The sequence below is a fragment of the Leguminivora glycinivorella genome, chromosome 19 (genome assembly GCF_023078275.1).
Source record: "Leguminivora glycinivorella isolate SPB_JAAS2020 chromosome 19, LegGlyc_1.1, whole genome shotgun sequence".
Classification (NCBI taxonomy): Eukaryota; Metazoa; Arthropoda; class Insecta; order Lepidoptera; family Tortricidae; genus Leguminivora; species Leguminivora glycinivorella.
The window spans coordinates 16,839,460-16,860,509 of record NC_062989.1 but is presented as its reverse complement, the minus strand read 5'-3'; the positions used below and the strand labels follow the sequence as shown (position 1 = coordinate 16,860,509).

Sequence of the window (21,050 nt, the reverse complement as noted above, 5' to 3'; positions counted from 1 at the left end):
TGCATGACCACAAAATATTGTACACCAGAAATGGTAGACTGCGGAAAAGATAAGATAATTATTATTTTTGACATCTTTTATATTTTTTTTTTACCTGTAGCACAGTATAATAAATCTAGTACTATCGTACAGTATGGTCACTCTCGCTCCCCGCTGATAGCGCCGCCCACCCCCTCTCGGTTACCTCACAGTTACCGCCTGTCAAAAACGCGAACCGTCAACCTGTCATATCTCACTCATACAAGCATGGTACGCGTTCACCTACACGAGCTTAGAATGTGTGCTAGGAACGCGCCTCTTTCATATATTTGATCGCCAGTGTCCGAGATGTGCCTGTAGTCTGACAATAAATCATTTCATTTCATTTCAAAATAATTGTGATCTTTCATCCCAATAAACATAATATAGGAGGAGGTTATATCGCACCTCAAAGTACCGAATGACGGAGTCCCCCTTGCCGCAGAGGTAGATGAGGTTAGTGTCGCGGTCGTACAGCGTCACGATGTCAACCGTCACGATGGGCTCGTTAACAGTGAACCATAGTGTCACAGTGGATCAACGCCATTGTTATAGTCACAACTTACTACTATGTTAACAAGGATTTCAAATTTAGAAAGCATAATTATTTCCAAAACCTTATGACTGTTTTATATAATAAGCAGTAAAAAGTTGTATAAAAAAAAACAAAATGGCGTCAATCTCAGTCCAGTTTAAGCATCTCAAAGCGTGCTATTCGTTGTCGTACCTCAAAATATCGGATGACGGAGTCCCCCTTGCCACAGAGGTAGATGAGGTTAGTGTCGGGGTCGTACAGCGGGAACATGACGCCGTTGCTCGTGTCTATCTCAACCGTCACGATGGGCTCGCCGAGCGCGTCCGGCGTACGCAGGGAGTATTGACGCTCGGACATGCGACTGAAACTGTAAAAAAAGTTGCATTGGCAGTTGTTTTGTGGCATTCATTATCATTTATGCACTTTTAAATTCATGTAAAAAATAATTAATAATGTCACCAGTGTTGGACACTTTTAAGCTGACATGTACCAGTGATGGACAATTCATGTTTGATAGAACAAACATGGAATTACGCGAGTTATAAATTAATTATTTTTAGATAATTCTTAACTTTTAGGATCTTCTACAAAATAATACTGAATCTTAAATAATATTTTTTGTAAATGAGTAAGTGCACACGTGAATTAACTTTAAAACCTTCTAAAATTAGTTTTATTAACTTACATTTACATATAATGATTTTTGTTCAAAATAGTATACTTGGGGATCATCCACATATTACGTCACACCAAATTTCAGGTTTTTGGACCCCTCCCCCCCTCCTATGTCACGCTTTTTTGTATCCCTTTAACAGGGATTGTCACATTTAGTATGACCCCCCCCCCCCTCCCCCTTACACTGTGACGTAATATATGGATGACGCCTTGTCCATTACTGGTTACAATATTTTGTAAGAACAATCGTGGACTTCTAAAAATACATTGTTGTAAAGTTGGCTATTAATACGTTTCTTCACTGTTTTTGAGTTATTCAATTAATACCATTCCCGGCATTTGATTTAACAGTAATGAATTACTCTTCTCTTATATGTAACATATTATTAAGAATAGTTAGTTTTACCAAAACAATATGGAATCTTACCCGGTTGTAAAGACCAGTCCGTGTTTGAGGAAGATGGCGCGCGAGGCCTTGCTGCCCTCGTGCGCTATCGCCTCCGACTCCACCTCGCCCTTGCGGGGGTCGATGATACTGGAAAATTAAATAGTATAAAAGTTAAAATTTTCTCTCGGTTTGTGGCAAAAGTCCACAAAAAACCTGCTTGGTTACTGTTTTAATGAGTAAAAACCTACAACAAAAGAATAAAAACAAATTGAAATATTTTAAGTAGTTAATTAAATAAGGCGTATAATTTGACCAGGGGACTGATTTTTAAATCTCGAACGCACGATTTTGCCATTCAGAAAACTGTAGAAAACGATGAAACGCTATTTTTTAAAGAACGTAATATATTGATCTAAAACGCTGGTACCTTTATTTTAAATGGCTAGTAAATAGTAATTAATGAACGAAATTCATAAAATCTAATTTCAAAAATCTGTCTCAGAGATTAGATTTTCTTAAACTTCAAAATTTTAATCAATATTTATCGTAAAAAAAAACGTTTAAAAAAATGTATGATACCGTATTTTCTTGTCTCGGCAAGTGGTGAGCAGTTTGCTGCCGGTCCAGTTCCAGCACGCCGAGTAGATGAGGTCGGGGTGGCAGTCCAGCGTGATCAGCACTTCGCCGGTGCCCACGTTCCATATCGCGATCTGTAAAAACATCGATATAAGAAAGTCAAAGCTAATGACGATAACCTGACAAATTGACAGCAAGTAAAGTAAAAAGTAAATTTAAAAAATCGTTTAGTAGGATTTAAAAACCTCTTTCGAATCGTCAAAATTACATTAAAATTAATTAAAAAATAAATACCAAATTTACAAAAAAAAAATAACAATAATAAACATATGAAAGCTTCTAATATATTATAAATCATTTAGATTTATTTATTCATTTAGGCCATGCATTTTTATCATTGATAGACAGACAGTCCGGACTTTACATATTTCTTAAGTGAGTGTAATCTAAAAGCTGGTGAAACGGTAATGAACGCCGAGTTTTTATATTATTATAGTCTGAAATAGATGTCATAATATACTAAGCAGTGCTTAAGCCTCCCGGGAACTGAAGAAGTCATTCAGTTAACCAACCAATAGAAGGAAATATTATAGAATCACCTGATTGTCAGAGCCAGCTGTCAGCAGCACGTTCTGCGCTGTCGGGTGCCACAGCACGAGCCCGACTCGCCTCTGGTGGAACACCAGGTCCACCACGGGCTCCGTCAGCGTCCGCGATAGCCCGCCATCGGGGATTTGCCACACCTGGAAACATTAATTAAAATTAAAAAAAAAATGGTTTTAGATAAATTTAACGATGATTTAAAAGAATCTAGAACTTCTTTAGAATGTTGTCATGCATATCTCACCGAATATCGAATATGGAATAAACTTGACTATACCTTTTGTTATACCTAGTGTCCAACATTAGAATATAAGTTGCCTATTACATTATAATACTCAATTTTTAAAGCTGCCATTCCATTGTTTGTCCATTGTTTTGCTCTATGAGACAATAGCCAATACTGGGTATGTTTGTCCAACATAGGGTCTACCAAGTTGAATATGATCACACTGGGTCTGTAAGGTTTACCTTGACGACGCAGTCCTTAGACCCACTGGCGATGACATTGTCGTTGTGCGGACACCAGGTGATGTCCAAAACTGGACCTTTATTCTGAGCATCATAGGATATACAAAGTCAGGACATGTCCATTACTGGGTCTAATATGCGTACCTTGACGACGCAGTCTTCAGAACCACTAGCAATAACATTGTCGTTGTGCGGACACCAGGCGATGTCCAAGACTGGGCCTTTGTGTCCTCCAACTAGTGGGTGGTCAGCTGGGATACGGCCGACCTGAAACAAGTTAAACAATTCATTTAAAATTATAATACTCTAAATTTACAAATAATTTTGGCAACTAAGATCTATCACGAAGACATCAAAAAGTAAAAGCGAGTAGAAGATGTCATTATTATTCAGTGTCTAGAATGCTACAATAGGCGAGACGACTAAAAAAAACTAATTAGTCCGTCAGTTAGATTATCAAAGAATTTTAGACACGTACTTTTTCTTTTTTCTCGTAAACAAAAAATGACGACGGTACAGTGCGTTGAAGTTTCGCGTGACATCTAGGTCCTATTTTTACTTCGAAGTGATGTCACAAGCCCCCATTCCGGAACTTTGATGCTCTATATCTTTGTATTTTTTAAATAATTAAAAAAAGCGAAAAATATGTGTTCAGTATTTTTGGACGATCTAACTGACGAACTAAACAGAATGCAATTTTATTATGTAGTCGTCATCCCCGTGTCCCAAGGCTTTTTCCTGTTCCGTTACCATTTTTTCATACATTTTGTATGGCGGTAACGGAATGAAGGTTTGTAAAATGTATGGAAATCTTGAGACATTTTTTTCTCCTATCAGGATCGAAAGACCTCGCGATTCTGAGAGAAATATGAATCGCGTAAAAAATACCCATATTACAAAAAAATGGGGTGGACAACTTTGAAAAAAAAAAAAAACCCCCCCTATGCATCCATACTAATATTAATTAGATCTTTCACGGCGAAACGAATTGACGTGATTTTTTAGGTGGAGATAGTTGAAGGGACGGAGAGTGACATAGGCTACTTTTTGTCTCTTTCTAACGCGAGCGAAGCCGCGGGAAAAGCTAGTAATACATAATTAGGTAAACTCGTCCTTATCCTAAGCCACAATGTGGGATCTTTGATTAGACTTCCACACTCATTTTTAGGGTTCCGTAGTCAATTAGGAACCCTTATAGTTTCGCCATGTCTGTCTGTCCGTCCGTCCGTCCGTCCGTCCGCGGATAATCTCAGTAACCGTTAGCACTAGAAATCTGAAATTTGGTACCAATATGTATATCAACCACGCCAACAAAGTGCAAAAATAAAAAATGAAAAAAAGTTTTATTAGGGTACCCCCCCTACATGTAAAGTGGGGGCTGATATTTCTTTTCACTTCAACCCCAACGTGTGATATATTGTTGGATAGGTATTTAAAAATGAATAAGGGTTTACTAAGATCGTTTTTTGATAATATGAATATTTTCGGAAATAATCGCTCCTAAAGGAAAAAAAAGTGCGTCCCCCCCCTCTAACTTTTGAACCATATGTTTAAAAAATATGAAAAAAATCACAAAAGTAGAACTTTATAAAAACTTTCTAGGAAAATTGTTTTGAACTTGATAGGTTTAGTAGTTTTTGAGAAAAATACGGAAAACTACGGAACCCTACACTGAGCGTGGCCCGACACGCTCTTGGCCGGTTTTTTTAAACATTAGTGTTTTATTCAAGAAATGAAGTGTCTAAAAGTCCCTTTAAACACGACCGTGTGTAAACAAGCAAGTCAAGTGCCTGTGCTACACCGGCGCTAATTAGCAACTCGCTAATGAACTTTCGCTGTTTAGACGAGAAAGTTATTAAACTGCGATCCTGTTTCTGAGATGTGTTGTTTTGACCGATCTTATCTTGATTGTTGATGCGGAGGGACTAGTCAGTGGTCAATGGCCATATTGTTTGTTTACACATACTATACAATCACGCCTGTATCCCATAAAGGGTTAGACAGAACACATGAAACTACTAAAGCTTCAGTGCCACTCTTGGCAAATAAGGGGTTGAAAGAAAATGAAACTGTGTGTGTGTGTGTGTGTGTGTGTGTTTACACTTTTGTTGACAACCGGTCTGGCCTAGCGCCTAGTAACTAGTGACCTTGCCTGCTAAGCTGCGATCCTGTGTTCGCAATTTTCGAATCCCGGTAAGGGCATTTGTGTGATGAGCACAGATATTTGTTATGGACCCAAATAGTCTAAAATAAAGGCATTTTATTTTATTTTTTATTTTTATTTGTTACATTCGATTTGACCCGTGTGTTGTCGGATTAAGAAATTCACCCCCTTTCCTCCCGGGGTGTCGGGGTGGACAAGTCGACTGTGGGGATTGGGTTGAATTGTGATGTAAGGGCGTTTTCGCGAGAACAATCACCAAAAATGTCTTTTCTAAGGTAGGTAAATTTTATGCTTTTTCCTCCTCAATCACGAACCCTTTCCATCTAGGACAAAAAACAAGAGACAATAACCACAAAATTAAAATTTTGAAAAAACCCCCGACCGCGACATAGTAGACCGATTTTTATGAAACATGGCTAAGAACACTTCCGACTAACTCAGCTTTCAGACAAAAAAAAACTAAATCTAAATCGGTTCATCCGTTCGGGAGCTATGATGCCACAAACAGACACACAGACAGACAGACAAACGGACGGACAGATAGTCGTTTTTGCGCAGGGGGTTAAAAAAAATGGTCCCAAAATTTTCTATTATTTTGCATACTTTCCACTTTGTAACCGCTATACAAAGTGTTTGAAAAATAGTAAGGAAATGGAAAAAAAATAATGTGGCACGCTTTTTCCGCCTAATAGGATGAAAAGGGCTCGTAATTCTATTTTTGAATCTTTTTTCGCGAAAATGCCCGTAAGATGTAAGTGTTGGGGCACTGCAATTCCGGTCATATTCTTTCCACAACAAAAATTTCGTATTCTTTCAACCCAACTGATTTGCTAAGTGTGCCACTGAACCTCAGCGGTTTCATGTGCTCTTCTCACCCCTTTTGAGAATACAGGCGCGAGTTTATACATGTCTTTATTACATTCGATATGTAATCCATACGTACACACTCCCCAACAAGTTTCAGGAATAAGACATTCCGAGCAGACCTAGATTTTCATAGGAAATGAAACTGCAAATTTAAGACATGCCGAGTCATTTAGGTCTTTGTAATTGTAATATTTAGCAACCGGGATAGAAAGTTGGCAGCCGCGTTTTGGGGTCAACCGCAGAATAAGCACAGGTACACTAAATACAAGTAGCTTGGTCAACGAACGATTCTAGATGGAATGGCCGAAAGCAGAAAGTTTCACTACGGGATGTTGTTAGGGGTAGTCAGGAGACATACATACTAAAAGTCCTCGGACTTTGGACGTGAGCTCGAAGAGGGGGGGGATGAAAAAAGGTCCCATTTTTTGGTTTTTTGCTCATATTTCAAAAACTTTGCGTCATACGAAATTTTGGTTTACTACACTTTGAAAGCTTATAAAATTCTCTATAACTTTGATCTAGAAACTTTTTTTCTATTCTCAACCATTATCTAGGTATGAGCTCCTAAAAACTGTTAATTTTTTAAAAATCGTTTTCCCCCCCACTTTTTGCTTCATACATTGCTCCATATGTTAAAAAATATTTTTTTTTTTTTTTTTTCTAGCCTATAATTGTGTCCCACTGCTGGGCAAAGGCCTCCCCTTTCTTCCGCCACTCATCCCGATTTGCCGCCTGCTCCGGCCAGTCGCCGCAAAATGCGTCGAGGTCATCCCGCCATCTTTTCTTTGGCCTACCTCTGCCCCGGCTAATCTGTGGTGTCCAGTCGGTAGCCAATTTGGCCCACCGATCTGGATGCATTCGGCAGACATGTAGATCATTCAAATACCTTTCATAATATGTGTACATATGCTTCTGGGTCATGTACCGTTGAATAATTATACGACTTTAAAACGAAACGAAACAACAAATGTATGTGATAAACGTGTAAAATATGTATTTCATGAACATGATTGTATTACGATGCTGTATAAATTCATTCACACAACAGGTAACAATACAATTAGCTGTACATAAAGGCCTTGTCATACCCACATCTACCACTACTACAATCTGTAGTGCACCGGCAAAATATTAACTTCAGTATTTCTTCCGGAGCAGTTGGTACTTTGGTTTGTACAGGAATCATTAAGTTGCTTTCGTTCCGTGCCCATCCCCATTCATCATCCTCCTTGCGTTATCCCGGCATTTGCCACGGCTCATGGGAGCCTGGGGTCCACTTTGACAACTAATCCCAAGATTTGGCGTAGGCACTAGTTTTACGAAAGCGACTGCCATCTGACTTTCCAACCCGAAGGGTAACTAGGACTCATTGGAATTAGTCCGGTTTCCTCACGATGTTTTCCTTCACCGAAAAGTGACTGGCAAATATCAAATGACATTTCGCACATAAGTTCAGAAAAAAGTCATTGGTACGAGCCGGGTTCGAACCCGCAACCTCCGGATCGAAAGTCAACGACACCCCCAGGATAGAGGAAGACACTGATGATAACGGCGGGGAGGATATTCTCTAAGATACAGTTGTCACATCTGATCCAGATGACATGGAAGAAACAGTTTCAATTTGTTTGATTTATTTGGGACAACAAACACAGTAACACACAAGGTTAGAGAAATGCAGTGTTGACAGTAGTAAGGTGTGAGACCGACAGCATTTCAAACAAACAAAGAAGACCGATTAGTATCATCCCGCCCAAAGAGGCAGCGAGTAAATTCAAACACGTGTAAGTTATATCCATACCTCCTAAGGATACTGAGGCAAGTGCAAACTCATGATTTTGCAGAGGAGAGCCGTTCAAAGGTACAAAGTAACATAACTAACATATTTGTTCACGTAATAACATAAAAATTCGGATTTGTTTTAACGAAATCAATGAGGTTATTTCTGCATTCATGAGAATTTCAAATTTATAACAGTTTATGATCTAAGAGTACTTGATCCAGTATACGAGTATTTTAGCGCACTTGGTCCAGTATTCGTCAAGTAAAAACCTTTTTTTTTTACGTTAAAATTTGATTTAAAGTAGAATAGTAGTAGAAAACTTTTAAGAGTTAGGACATAATTGTAACTTAAGCTGTTATTTGCAGTTTTTACCTCCGAAACTAAGTTAGTTAGTTGTATTAGTATTCCACACTTTTTTTACTTCCCTCGCTAATACACCAATGACTTTTTTCTGAACTTATGTGCGAAATGTCATTTGATATTTGCCAGTCGCTTTTCGGTGAAGGAAAACATCGTGAGGAAACCGGACTAATTCCAATAAGTCCTAGTTACCCTTCGGGTTGGAAAGTAAGAAGGCAGTCGCTTTCGTAAAACTAGTGCCTACGCCAAATCTTGGGATTAGTTGTCAAAGTGGACCCCAGGCTCCCATGAGCCGTGGCAAATGCCGGGATAACGCAAGGAGGATGATGAATGGGGATGGCACGGAACGAAAGCAACTTACTGATTCCTGTGCAAACCAAAGTACCAGCTGCTCCGGAAGAAATACTGAAGTCAATATTTTGCCGGTGCACCACAGATTGTAGTAGTGGTGGATGGTAGATGTGTACAGCTAATTGTATTGTTACCTGTTGTGTGAATGCATTTATACAGCATCATAATACTATCATGTTCATCAAATACATATTATTTGTGCCGTTTGTATATCCGAGGTCTTATATAGAGAGAGTACGTCGTAGACGTCGCATCGGACCGATAGATGGCGCCATCGTTCGTTGTAAGTCGCTCCGGCGTCACACCGCCGCGATGTTGGTAGTCCCGTTTTCCCCACAGTAGTAGGGTACCCCCGTTACCAGCCCGGGTCTGGGGCCTGCTCCCAGGACCCCACCACCGCCCATCCATGGTCTTGCTAAACCTAAAAAAAAAAAAAAAAAAAAAAAAAAAAAAAAAAAAAAAAAAAAAGTAATAGCCACCCATTTAGATTCATTGCGCTGGGTCCCGACGCTCTCAGAAGCCTCCTTCTAGTATTTACAGAATACGTTCTTTACACAATACACCTTGTGCACGACGGTTACAAAAGGATTACCGACCCTTTCTATTGTTCGATCTGGACTCTGCGCTAGACCATTGTTACCCTACCCAGCTACCTGGCAGTGTCATGCACACCTTTTCCTTGTGTGTCATACTGATAGGTATTTTATAATTAATTTTTAGTATAACTTTGTGATCATATGGATTGCGATTCTAACCTAACCTAACCTAATTAAAATACCTAACTTTTCCATTCGTAACCTAACCAAATTTAATTAAAACCTACTCTTAGTTAACCAAAGTAGTCTAGACTTACCTTTATGAAACCTAACTGAGTTTCACCTACTTTTACTTTATTTCTATAAATGTAGGTATTTATGAAATGTATTATAATTACGTTTTAACTTAAGAACTTCTGAGTTACATTTAAGTTTATCCAAATACCTAAACTTAACGATCCTATCTAGCGTATCTTTCTTTTTCTCGAATATTTATGATATCTTATACCTATTTCTATCATACATCTCTTTGTTGTATTACCAAATTTGTACATATGATTAATAAGTCAATTTTATTGATTACGTCTTAAAATAAAAGTTACTTTCCCATCTTATCAAACTTTTTTTACATATATTTCAATGTTTTGTATCTGAATAAACCTCGATAATTTTGTGAAGTTGCATTTTTGCTTAATTGCTTTATTTATTGTACCTTCTTTGAATAATTTACTTACCTATGTCTATTATTATTTTTTATGACTTGTGTATTGTTTAAGAGAATGCATACTTTCAATAAACTTGTTAAGACGTGAGAAACTGAGAACCGGTTAAAACATGTTTAAGGCTAATTCTATGTGAATAAAAATGTCTTTTGTGCATTTTTAAAGATAATATATATTTATTGTTTCCGTTTATTTGAATAATTCGGGTTTTAGGTAAAGAGATCCTTCGACGAACATGTCAAGGCATGATACTTTGTATTCATATTTAACAAAGCATTAACTGGTGTAAACATGTTTTAGACTAACGCACCGGTAATTCTTGTGACTTGAATTTTTTATTGTAACAACTTAGTTGCTTTATTATAGATGTTTATTGTATTGTAAAATGACAAAAAGTTTATTGTTTGCGTTCAGGTATAAGATGAACTGGTTGAAACAAGATTTATGGTACGTTCCCCTGCTCTCTACCATATTACGAGTATAAAAGCCAAAGAGAGTCGAGGCTGAATAAGTATTCCTGTAGAGGCAGCCTTCTGTACCAGAGCTCCTTGTATCTAGTGTGGTATATAGAGAAGTGGAGTGTGCGTTTAAAAGTGAAGTGTTTATAGACAGATCCAACAATGGACGTGAGTATGTTTTTCTTTTTAAATTACTGTAACCCATATTGCCTTTTTATAATATTGTTTCGTCTAGTGTTCTTTGTATTTAATTAATAGAATTGTTAATAGTGTTTAAAATATTGTCTTTCATTGTTTCAGTTCTCTGAAAATACTTTCAAGAACTATTACTACCCGGAAAATCAGGGTGATTCAACCGATGAGGAAGGTACAGCTGGTTTCAAAGTTAAGCAAGCCCTCGCAAAGAAACGTCCTGGAAATAATATTGACAGCTTCTTTGAACGACCTAAAAAGCAGTGTAAAACCTTGAAACGGTCTTCGAATGTAAGCAAAAGTTCGCCAGAAGGCGTGGCTAATTTATCATCTGGACAAGATGATGGGGCGTATTCATCTCACTTAATTAAAATAGAGATATATGATATGCAAACAATCAAAAACATCCCACCCACGGAACACTGGAAGCACGCGGACGTCAGACTGAAGTATTTTGCGTTGGAAGACGACTTGGAATTACAAAATACGCGAAATATTGTATATAATATTACAAAACAATTAGCTTCTAAGGACACATGTGTAAAATATTTTATAGATAATAAGAAACAGTGATAAATATAATTTTTAACGATAGCAGTAGGATAGTGTTAAAGTGTTTCACATTTCTTATCTTTCCTTTTTATGATTTAAGTAAATTTCCTTGTAAGATATTCTTTTGCATTGTTTCACATTCCAAACAAAATAAATAAGAAATAAAATGGTGTCAAATGTCTGTAGTTTTATAAAGGTAACTATGTGAGAATTAAAAATAAAAATCATTATTACCAGTACACGTATTTTTATTTATTTCACAAAAAAGGTCTTAAACATATTTCGTAATACTAGATCATTACATAAAGAATTATCAGAAAACAAGTTAAGCATATGTTTCATAGATTTTCCATGAAACTTAAAATACAAATAAACTAAACAATATTCACCACAAACAGAAGTGAAATGGTTTTGAAGTGATTTATTATTGTAAAACCACCGTCTCGTATTTCTATCTAGAAATGACTTATGATAACCGGAAGGTTTCCTGCCAAAGGAGTCAAAATATTCACCTACACCATTTACATCAATGTGTATAGCAACCCAATGGGAACCCGGTTTTGAATCAGGGTCCAAATTACTGACAATAAAGGTAGGTAGATTAACCCGAATAGGTATTTTGTTGGCAGCAAAAACATTTGAATTAAACAATGGGTTTAGTTTCCTCATACAAAATTGAATTTCTTTAGTATCCATAGTTAAGTAACATATACAAATTATTGATGATCATGCAAACAATGATGAATTCCAAATAAAATAAATTAAAGAGAACGGGGTATTTATATGTTTCTTAACTATTGTAATCTACAGATACATCACGATTTTTATTTATTTCAATTATATTATCAAATTCTGCATACACAATACAGTTAATGGTACTAGTTAGAGCGGAATCAAAACGTACTTCTATCCGAACGCTACCATGTCTAACAAGATTCCAGTGTGAAGTTGAATTAGCAGATAAATCAGGAGTTAAATCAAAACACAATAAACAATAACCTTGACCAAAATCTGTTCTGCTTATTCCATTACCCTCGTTATGGAAATGAATACCAGTTCCAGAAAATAGAGTGTGATATGCTGCTGCTATTGTACCAGAACTAAATGAAGGTTGTAATGTTTTAGAAGGAACTTCATGACCATCTACGAACAAACTAAATGAATTCATATTATAATGTTGAAAATTAAACGGATTTAATGCTAAATTACCATTAAAACCTGAATTTGATACAAATCCAATAATACATCTTTTAGGAATTTGTCCGAGAAATATATTATCTAATGTTTTACCCTGAACCCCCGTCGGTATTGTGAGAACCTTAACTTCTGCCCTCGTAATGGGGTACTTCGCAGTTGTTGTGGCTAATACTTTTTGATGGGCTAACAAAACACTAGGATTGATTCTCGTTCTCCTTACAATGAGGCTGGCATCCATTATTTGTACTTTGAATTTTTTATCTTGGTGGCAAATAAGATTGAATGATTCTTTTGAGCGAACTAACTTAATACGTAGTTCTACACCATTTATTAAGAATTTCTCTTGATTAAATATATCACCATGTAAATGACCAATCATTTCTACTTCCTTACTCTCCTTGATAAATTCCAGCCTTTTGTTAAACCCTTTGTTGTTAACGTCAACAGTATCCATATAGCCCGGCGTATCTTCATACCACAATCCACAAGTAAGATGAGTTGTTTTGGCTGCTGGTCCGTAGTTGAGAAGATTTTCCATATAAGCACGGTAGGCATATGTATTGTTTGGTGGTGATATGAGTTTTTGATTTAAATATACATCAAGTTGATTAAAAAGAGAATGTAACCAGTTATTGGTGGGTCCAACTGCAGCATCTGCTTTTAATTTAGTACCATCTTGGTTCAACACTTTAGCAGTAATGTGTATCATTGTGTGTGATAGATCTATGTAGTCATCACCTGATCCAGGTACTTGAAATTCGATTGGACCGTCATCGCTTAAAGATGAAATTGGTTTATAATGAATCCACTGTCCGCTTTCAATGCTTGTTTGAGTTGATGGAAGGGCAAATATATCTAATTCAGATTTCGCACACTCACATGAATGATTATGTAAAAATGACATTATTTAGTTTGAAAATATATCGTTATTTATATCTTTTTTATTTTTTTTACTTCCTCTTCGTCGCGATGCTTTTAGAGCAATGAGCGGTTCCCTTCTTTTATTGGACATTTTATACCCAGATCCTGACATAAGGGAATCAATTTTTTCATCGGCCTTTCTTTTCAGGTTTGCACTTGCTTCCTTGAATCGTGATCGTATGGAACTGTCTATAGGGCGAGCATTTACCATATCAGATAAGAGTCCAACTCCTGCTCCTAAAGTTTCTTTTCCAATGGTTCTTAAACCACTAGATAATAAAGGGAGTACGGATCTAAATAGGCCTCCCAAAAAACTGCCTATACCATGTCCTCTTTGATATGGAACTCCCTTATAGACAATTCCTACACCAGAGCCGGCTTGGTGTGAATAATAATGTTCGTAAGGACAAGAGGTTGATGATCTGTTATACATCATTTTACACGTTGAAAGTGTAGTTTCACGCAAGAAGACCCAAATTGAAATGGTACTCTAACACCGGTTGTTGTTCTTATATCTATTTCAATTGTATCAAACTCTCTTCGTAAAACTGGTACATAGTGAGCAGGTGAGAAAATATGTGTTTTATAAGCTCCATAAATGAACTTAGTTGGATCTAAAGGTATTATTCTAAGTAACGATGTTATAACATCTCCAACTACTTGTGGATGAATGATATCTGTATAAACAAATATTTGAGATGGTAAACCTAAATATAAATTTGCTGGGTTTTTTCCCAATGTGATTTGTTTCAAATTTGTTCTTGGTTTAAAACCCATTTGAAGACTTAGTATTGGGGTTGTTATGATAGAAGTGATATCTTTATTTGATGTTGTTACTCCTATCATTTTTGTTAGTTCATCATAACGAAATTTTACATTATTTTTTAACTGAGGGTTTTCATTAAACGCTTGAAGAAAGTGATCTATATTATCGTAAGTAGTGGCTGGTATATGAGTTTTTATATCCACAATTTTTGAAGTCTTGTCAGCAGGCGAAAACACTTTTTTCTTTATATAAATTATGTTTTCATGCTCTTGTACATTATACATAGAACAAGGGTATTGAAATTCCACCAAACCAACTACCCATTCTCCATCCAATTTAATGGTCTTTGGTAATTTTGTTAAAAAATGTGCAGTCGTATTATCTGTGTAATAATCGGATGAACTATTACTTAACAAAGTTAAATAAAAGCTATTATCACTCATATTTTCTTTAAGCTTGATTCAGGTATCCAAGAATTAAATTTATTAGGATAACCTTGCCACTTCACTAGTATTTCCTTTCTGCCAGCAACTCGACGTGAACGTAATATTTTATCAATTTTATACTCGTTGGAGGGGAGGTAAGTTACTTTTTGTAATTCTTTTGAATAGAACGTCCCAATTATGCGTTCGCCTTCCAAATCCCTTAGTGTATAAACAATCCGAGGAGATCTTTTAATAATTGAATTAATTATAAATATTTCATCACTCCAATTACTTTCGTAACCTTTTTGAAATATATGTTTGTATTTAGTGATTCTAACATGATCTCCTACGTTTAGTTTTGCAGTTTCTAGTGAGATTTGTCTATCTGTATTGCGATCATATAAATTACACCAAACAGTCATAATATTATTAGAGTTAACATCAACTGGACACATTTTTATGCTTTAATGATAGCTGTGGTTGTAAGAATAAAGAAGATCTTGTAGAACATTTATGTAATTATATGTATTCTTATGAGTGAAGTAACGCCACATTTTCGTTTTAAGAGTTCTCTGGAACCTTTCTACTATACTTGCTTTAATATCAGGGTTATTAGTGGTATAATAATTAATATTTTTACTTTTGAAATAATCTCTTACCACCTTTGAAACGAATTCCGTACCTTTATCAGATTGGATATGACGAGGAACTGAGTTGGCTTCAGTAAATATGCTTTCAAAACAATGTTTAACTGTTGCTGAATCCTTCTTCTTCATGGCTCTTGCAAAAGCATATTTACTGAATACATCGATAACACAAAGAATATATTTGTAACCATCATTAAATTGACTATATGTACTCATGTCACTCAAATCAGCTTGCCAAAGTTCATTAAAGTTAGATAGAATGTATCTATTTCTAGTAAACCGCCTGTGAACAGGTTTATGTAGTGTATACGTGTCTTGAGATTGTAACCATTTTTTTACATCTTCTTTATTCATTTGACCTTTCATTTCCTTTGTTAAATTATTTAAACTGCTATAACCAGCGGGATGAGAGATATCATAGTAGATTCTGTTAATATCTAATAAGGAGTCCATCTTTCCCAATTTATAGTTTTTGCAGATGATTTTTGTACTCGTGTAGTAAGAGGAGTAGATGTGTTGTTTTCTTTATCTAACGAGGCTCGTGTTCTTATAGAAGTAGAGGGGGTAAAGGGCTCAATCAAAGGAGTGTCATTAATAAATGCTAAATTTGTAGGATTACCAATGCATGACTTAGGAACTTTGATATCTTTTAAAAGTAAAGCAAACACTTCCCACCCAATTGGTTTAGGACGTTTAAGACATCTAACCGTGTCGCTCACCAAATCGGTAATATTGCTATTTTGAATAGTCTGGTTGTTTATAACAACTTCACCAGTCTGCTTCCACCAAATTTTAGGTTTACTTAAAACAATGTAATCTAATAGCGTTCTAGCTTTTTTTCATAAGATTTAGGTAATATCTCTATTATTTTTGATGGACTGATCGGCATTGATTCTTGATTTATTTCACCAGGTGTCGTGTTAAACAAAGATGGTGCAGCTATCTCAGTTACATCACCTTTCGCTGATTCCTTATATTCTGTCTCCTCCTTTTTGGGTATCTTTGAATTTATGATATCATTACTTTCTTTGTTGAATTGATCGAACCCCTCCATTACTATAGGTATCTTAAACGGTTTTCGATCTGTTTCAATAAAATGTAGAAACCGCTGCAATGCTTGAGAATAAAGCATCCATTTTTCACGATCGTTCATTTTACTTTTGAGAATTTTTTGCATTTCTTCATCTAGCCGAGATGAGGAATTTTCAGGAGGGTTCTCATTGCGTTTCAACTTTTCAATAAAGTCCGATTCAACTAATAACATTTTTTTCGTGTTTTCCATTTTGTTTATTTATGATAAAGAGTTAACTAAGGCACTTAGAACTGCTCCTAAAATAATAGGTAAAAAGGCACCTCCTTTTTGAATTATAACCGTTTTTCTTAATTTATGTTTACCTTTTGAAACTAATTTCCTTAATATGTCTTTGTACTTTTTTAACTTTGTTTTTTCCTTTTTTTCTAAAGGAATTTTCCCATTCAGAACATTATAAATGCACTCGCATATAATGTTGATCTCTTCATCATCACAAGATTTAAGTAATGCAGTACGATATTTGGGTTTAAGCAAGTGCAATGCTTCTAATAAATGTTTATATGTGTTTACTCTTGCATGCATCATGTAGAACTGACTAAAATTTGTTGATTTTTATCATATTTAAATCCTTTTTTGGGTACATACACTGTGCAATGTCCATCAAATGGAAATATTTTTGTTTTAAAACGACATATGTCATTTGTATTTTGTTTCAGATCAATCATAAGGTAACCATGAGCATCCTTTGTAGCATCTTTGTAGGCTTCATCCACGAATTTTGAGTTTTCAGGACAAACTTGTCGTGACAGGTATCGTATTTGAGTTTTATCTCTAGGGTTCTTAAAAAATACAATGTAGCTTGTGTTCAGTGAAATATCACGTTGACCTCTTCCTTGATGAAATATGTTTTGTGTTATATAAAAAACACTTAAATTTCTATGATGACTTCCTTTAGTAAAAATATCAACAACTCGTCCATCTGATTCTCTCATTAAATCATCTATTATTAGAAGTTTAGGTTTTTTCCCATCGAAAATTGAAAAATCTGGTATTCCTTGACTATAATTTACATTTTCTAGATTATAAAGAGGTTGCATTTCATCATAACACCAAATAATTTCATCAAATTCTATGTTACATATCTCTTTAGTATTATTCAAAAAATTTGTAACAAATTGAGTTTTGCCACACCCACTGGGACCTGCGACAATGGTAGTGAAAGGATGATAAAAATGAATCATCTTTGAATGCTGTAATATGTTTAACAGTGTTGATATGAATGCGGATAGACATTAAATGGTGCTATTCAATAAACATATTACTATTTAAACTAAAGTAGAGTAAAAAAAAAAAAAAAAAAAAAAAAAAAAAAAAAACCTGATAAAAAATATGTATATTTATTTTGATATTAACACTTTTCTTTATAATCTATTGTTACATTTTATATACCCAACCACCAATTTAAATTTAAACATAAAAAACAATAAATCTATGTTTACAATATTCTTATGCCAAAACACGAATAAATGTTAAATTAGACAATTAATTAAAATATAATTTACAATTAAATTTAAGTTAACTATTCAAATTTACATAAAAAATATATATTACAAACAATAATTCGAATTTGAATGTTCTGTCATTTACATGACAAAATTTAAATTATTTTTTTATTTTACAATGTCCCCACGCAAGGGTGTCACAAGTGTTTTCTAATAAGTAACGTTTTGTATCATCATGAGATAATGATATTTTATTAATTTTTTGAGTGAATATTACATGTTTTATAGATTTAAATCTTAGCATTTGAGCACGTTGCACATTTTTATTAAATAAACATGTTTTGAAATTATTTAGAGTAAATTTCTTTGTAACACATACATTGACTCCTTTAGCTTTTGATAAAACACCATATTTACCTTTTTTGTCATCATTCTCATCATACTTTTCAACATCTAAGGCATACATTTTAGATTTTAGACCAACGAACTCTTTTAAAATTCTACCATTATTTTCATCTTTGAAAAATCCTAATCGCTTTTTATTTATAAGTGGGAAATTATATTTATTGATAGGAGGATAGTCAGATGTATCAAAATAGAAATTAAGATCTTGTTTTATATCTGCATAAAAATTTTTAGTGAAAATTTGATAAATTAAACTATCTGTATCTGTATAAAGAAGTTTGAGTTTGTTAGGATATTTGATTTTCATGTAGTTGTAGTGAAAGTCATACATTAAAGTTTTTGATATATCTAATACACAAAACCCCAAATAAATCGGTTTATTATAAAAGACTTTAGTTTTTTTCAATTGAACAGCTACTAAATTCTCTGAGAATATGGATAGACTGTGGAACTCAGGTCTAGCTATCAAAGACTGAACCCCTTGCGATTTCCCTCGATTTTCCCAGTGATTTAATAATTTGACGTTTACACGTTTTGCAACATTTTCCATAGTCTTACCGAACACTGAATTGTTCATTAGTTTAAAAAAATCTTTTTCAAAATCAGATGATGCCAGCGATCTCATGTGGGTATTTAAATCTATGTAACTTTTTAACCACATAGACTGCTGAAATTTAAGAATGCGATGTATTTTACTTAATACCAAACCATTCTTCAAACACTGTTTTAGATTTCGATAATGAATTACATAATTAGTTTTTCTATTTAAATTAGGAATCAGTTTTTTTTCTTTACAATTACCCAAACAAACGTTTTCAGGACAGAATGGTAAATCTGAATGTGAGTCATGAATTTCGTTAGGGTATTCGAGGTCAACTTCTAATATGAAACCATGATCAGCGTCATCGGCTATATTGAAGTCTGTATCTACATGAACCCATTCAAATTTACCTGTAGGGAGACATTGAGACATAGCCCATCCGTAAAGGTTGTTTGCATCAAAATACATAAGATAGGACGATGGTATGTTTGAATCAAAATCATCCATAAATTTATTATTAGCTTTCGCATATCTGTTACTACATTGCGATATGCCACCTCGAATATTTTTTGCAATGAATGATATTTTATCTATATCAGTTAGGAGTTCTAATTTTATTTTTGTAGTAAATAACATTGCATCCCAACTTAATCCTGGAGCAGTATAATAATGAGCGGGATCTAAACCATAGGTCTTAAGACAAAGGTTTCTAAAATTTTCAAATACGTCAGCCAGTAACAAAACATCTGTTTTTAGGTATAAATCGGAATAATCGCCCATATTTTTGCAACGAAAGTGGGACCAAACATCTTTTGCATGATTATAATCATCTTCTGAGATGTGACTATCAGTCAAAGAACTAAAAAAATTGTCTTTAGAGGGAAGATCAGTTAACTTTAAAGAATCGTATGATGTCATGTATTCATACGGATACACACCCTTTCGTAATAAGCGTTTAAAATCGTCCTCACAAGTGAAATTCAATTTTAATTCATGAAATTGTTTAGGAAACAAGTTTTTTGCTAGTTTATCAAGACTGCTGGGCATAAATTTAAGTGAATCTACAAACCTCAATTTGATTGTGCGATTATTTATTTGTAACTTCTTAGAAAATGAAATGTATTTTTCTTTGTTCTGTGGAATCAATTCAATGTCCCCTTCCACCAAACCAAGTCCATGTACTATGAAATGACTATCATAGTTACTCAAATTATGAAAAAATACAGGTATAAATTGAGGTGCTTTGTATTTTTCAGAACAAAATGTATGTGCTACGCCTTCGTAAAGACCAGTATGGAAATTGTAGGAAATGATAGAATCACTATTTAAATTTCTATCACAAATGTAACATGTCCTACTCTGAGCAATATGTTTATTATTTTCAGTGGATAAAGGCAATGGAGTTTTTCCGAAAGTATTCCTCTTACAAATGCTTTTTAAATCTTTTTCTATGTACTTCATAAATACCTGGGTGCAATCTTTACCTTTGTATGTTCTATACACAGACAATTTATCATTATAAGAACACTTAATATAATATCCAAAACTATATACCTCATGTTTTTGAATATTTGTAGTAGAAGATGTTGTAGGGTTATTTGACTGTGTTGCTATTGGGTTTAAAAAGGTTTCAAAATCAGCATAAACAACAAAAGGCACCCTTAATTTACGTTCGTAATTATCGAAGGTAACTTCATTGGTGGGAACGTTTTCATTGAACCAGTTTTTCTTTTTATCTTGTTCTGAAGGTAAATGTGTGCAAACATGGAAACAATCGTTTCTTTGATGTTTCATTAAATTTTCATGAGTTGTGAAGTTGGATAAGCATCCATCGCAAATATGAACAGCATGCTGTGTATTTGATAATTGCTTAGATACTAATCTAGATAAGTTTTTGATAAAGCAATAATGTCCGTTACTATTTTTGGATATATACAATAAGTTCAAATGGATATCTTTTCTACACTTTGTTAAATGCAATGGCCCTACTATATCATGTTTTTTATTTTGAGAATTGTATTCAATTCCAAAAACGTTTATGCTCATATTATTATAATTTTCAAATTTTGGAATATCCCCCAATTTTATTGGAAAAGTTAAATCTCTAAAATTCAATTTATTTTTATGAACAATATACGATTTAGTACAGTTTGAACGATGGTTTGTTGGGGGTATAATCCTGACAATACTGCCCATCTAAAACATTCTTGATCACTATTTTTTACATTAATAACTGCTTTTTTATTTTGAATATCTCGTGGTAACTCAATATAAGAAGAACCGCGCAACGGATTAAATTTGTTAACATTAACATCTAGATAGTTAAATTTTACTAAACCCCACCCACTGTCTTTTCTTTCAAAGTTAG

The 21,050-nt window shown here is 34.5% G+C and overlaps 1 protein-coding gene across 5 annotated transcripts in view; it reads right to left on the bottom strand.

Moving 5' to 3' along the window:
- LOC125236340 (coronin-1C-A) overlaps window positions 1-21,050 on the bottom strand; it is a 55,661-nt gene that overhangs the window by 8,680 nt on the left and 25,931 nt on the right. For 4 of the 5 annotated variants that reach the window (XM_048143105.1, XM_048143103.1, XM_048143108.1 and 1 more), the window contains 5 exons: window positions 3,408-3,530; window positions 2,792-2,935; window positions 2,196-2,326; window positions 1,656-1,763; window positions 746-920 (listed from right to left, as the gene is read on the bottom strand). In XM_048143105.1, coding sequence (XP_047999062.1) covers window positions 746-920; window positions 1,656-1,763; window positions 2,196-2,326; window positions 2,792-2,935; window positions 3,408-3,530 — 681 coding nt within the window. Of the gene's footprint in view, window positions 1-426; window positions 485-745; window positions 921-1,655; window positions 1,764-2,195; window positions 2,327-2,791; window positions 2,936-3,407; window positions 3,531-21,050 lie in introns of all 5 variants that reach the window. The other variant, XM_048143104.1, reaches the window with a different exon arrangement.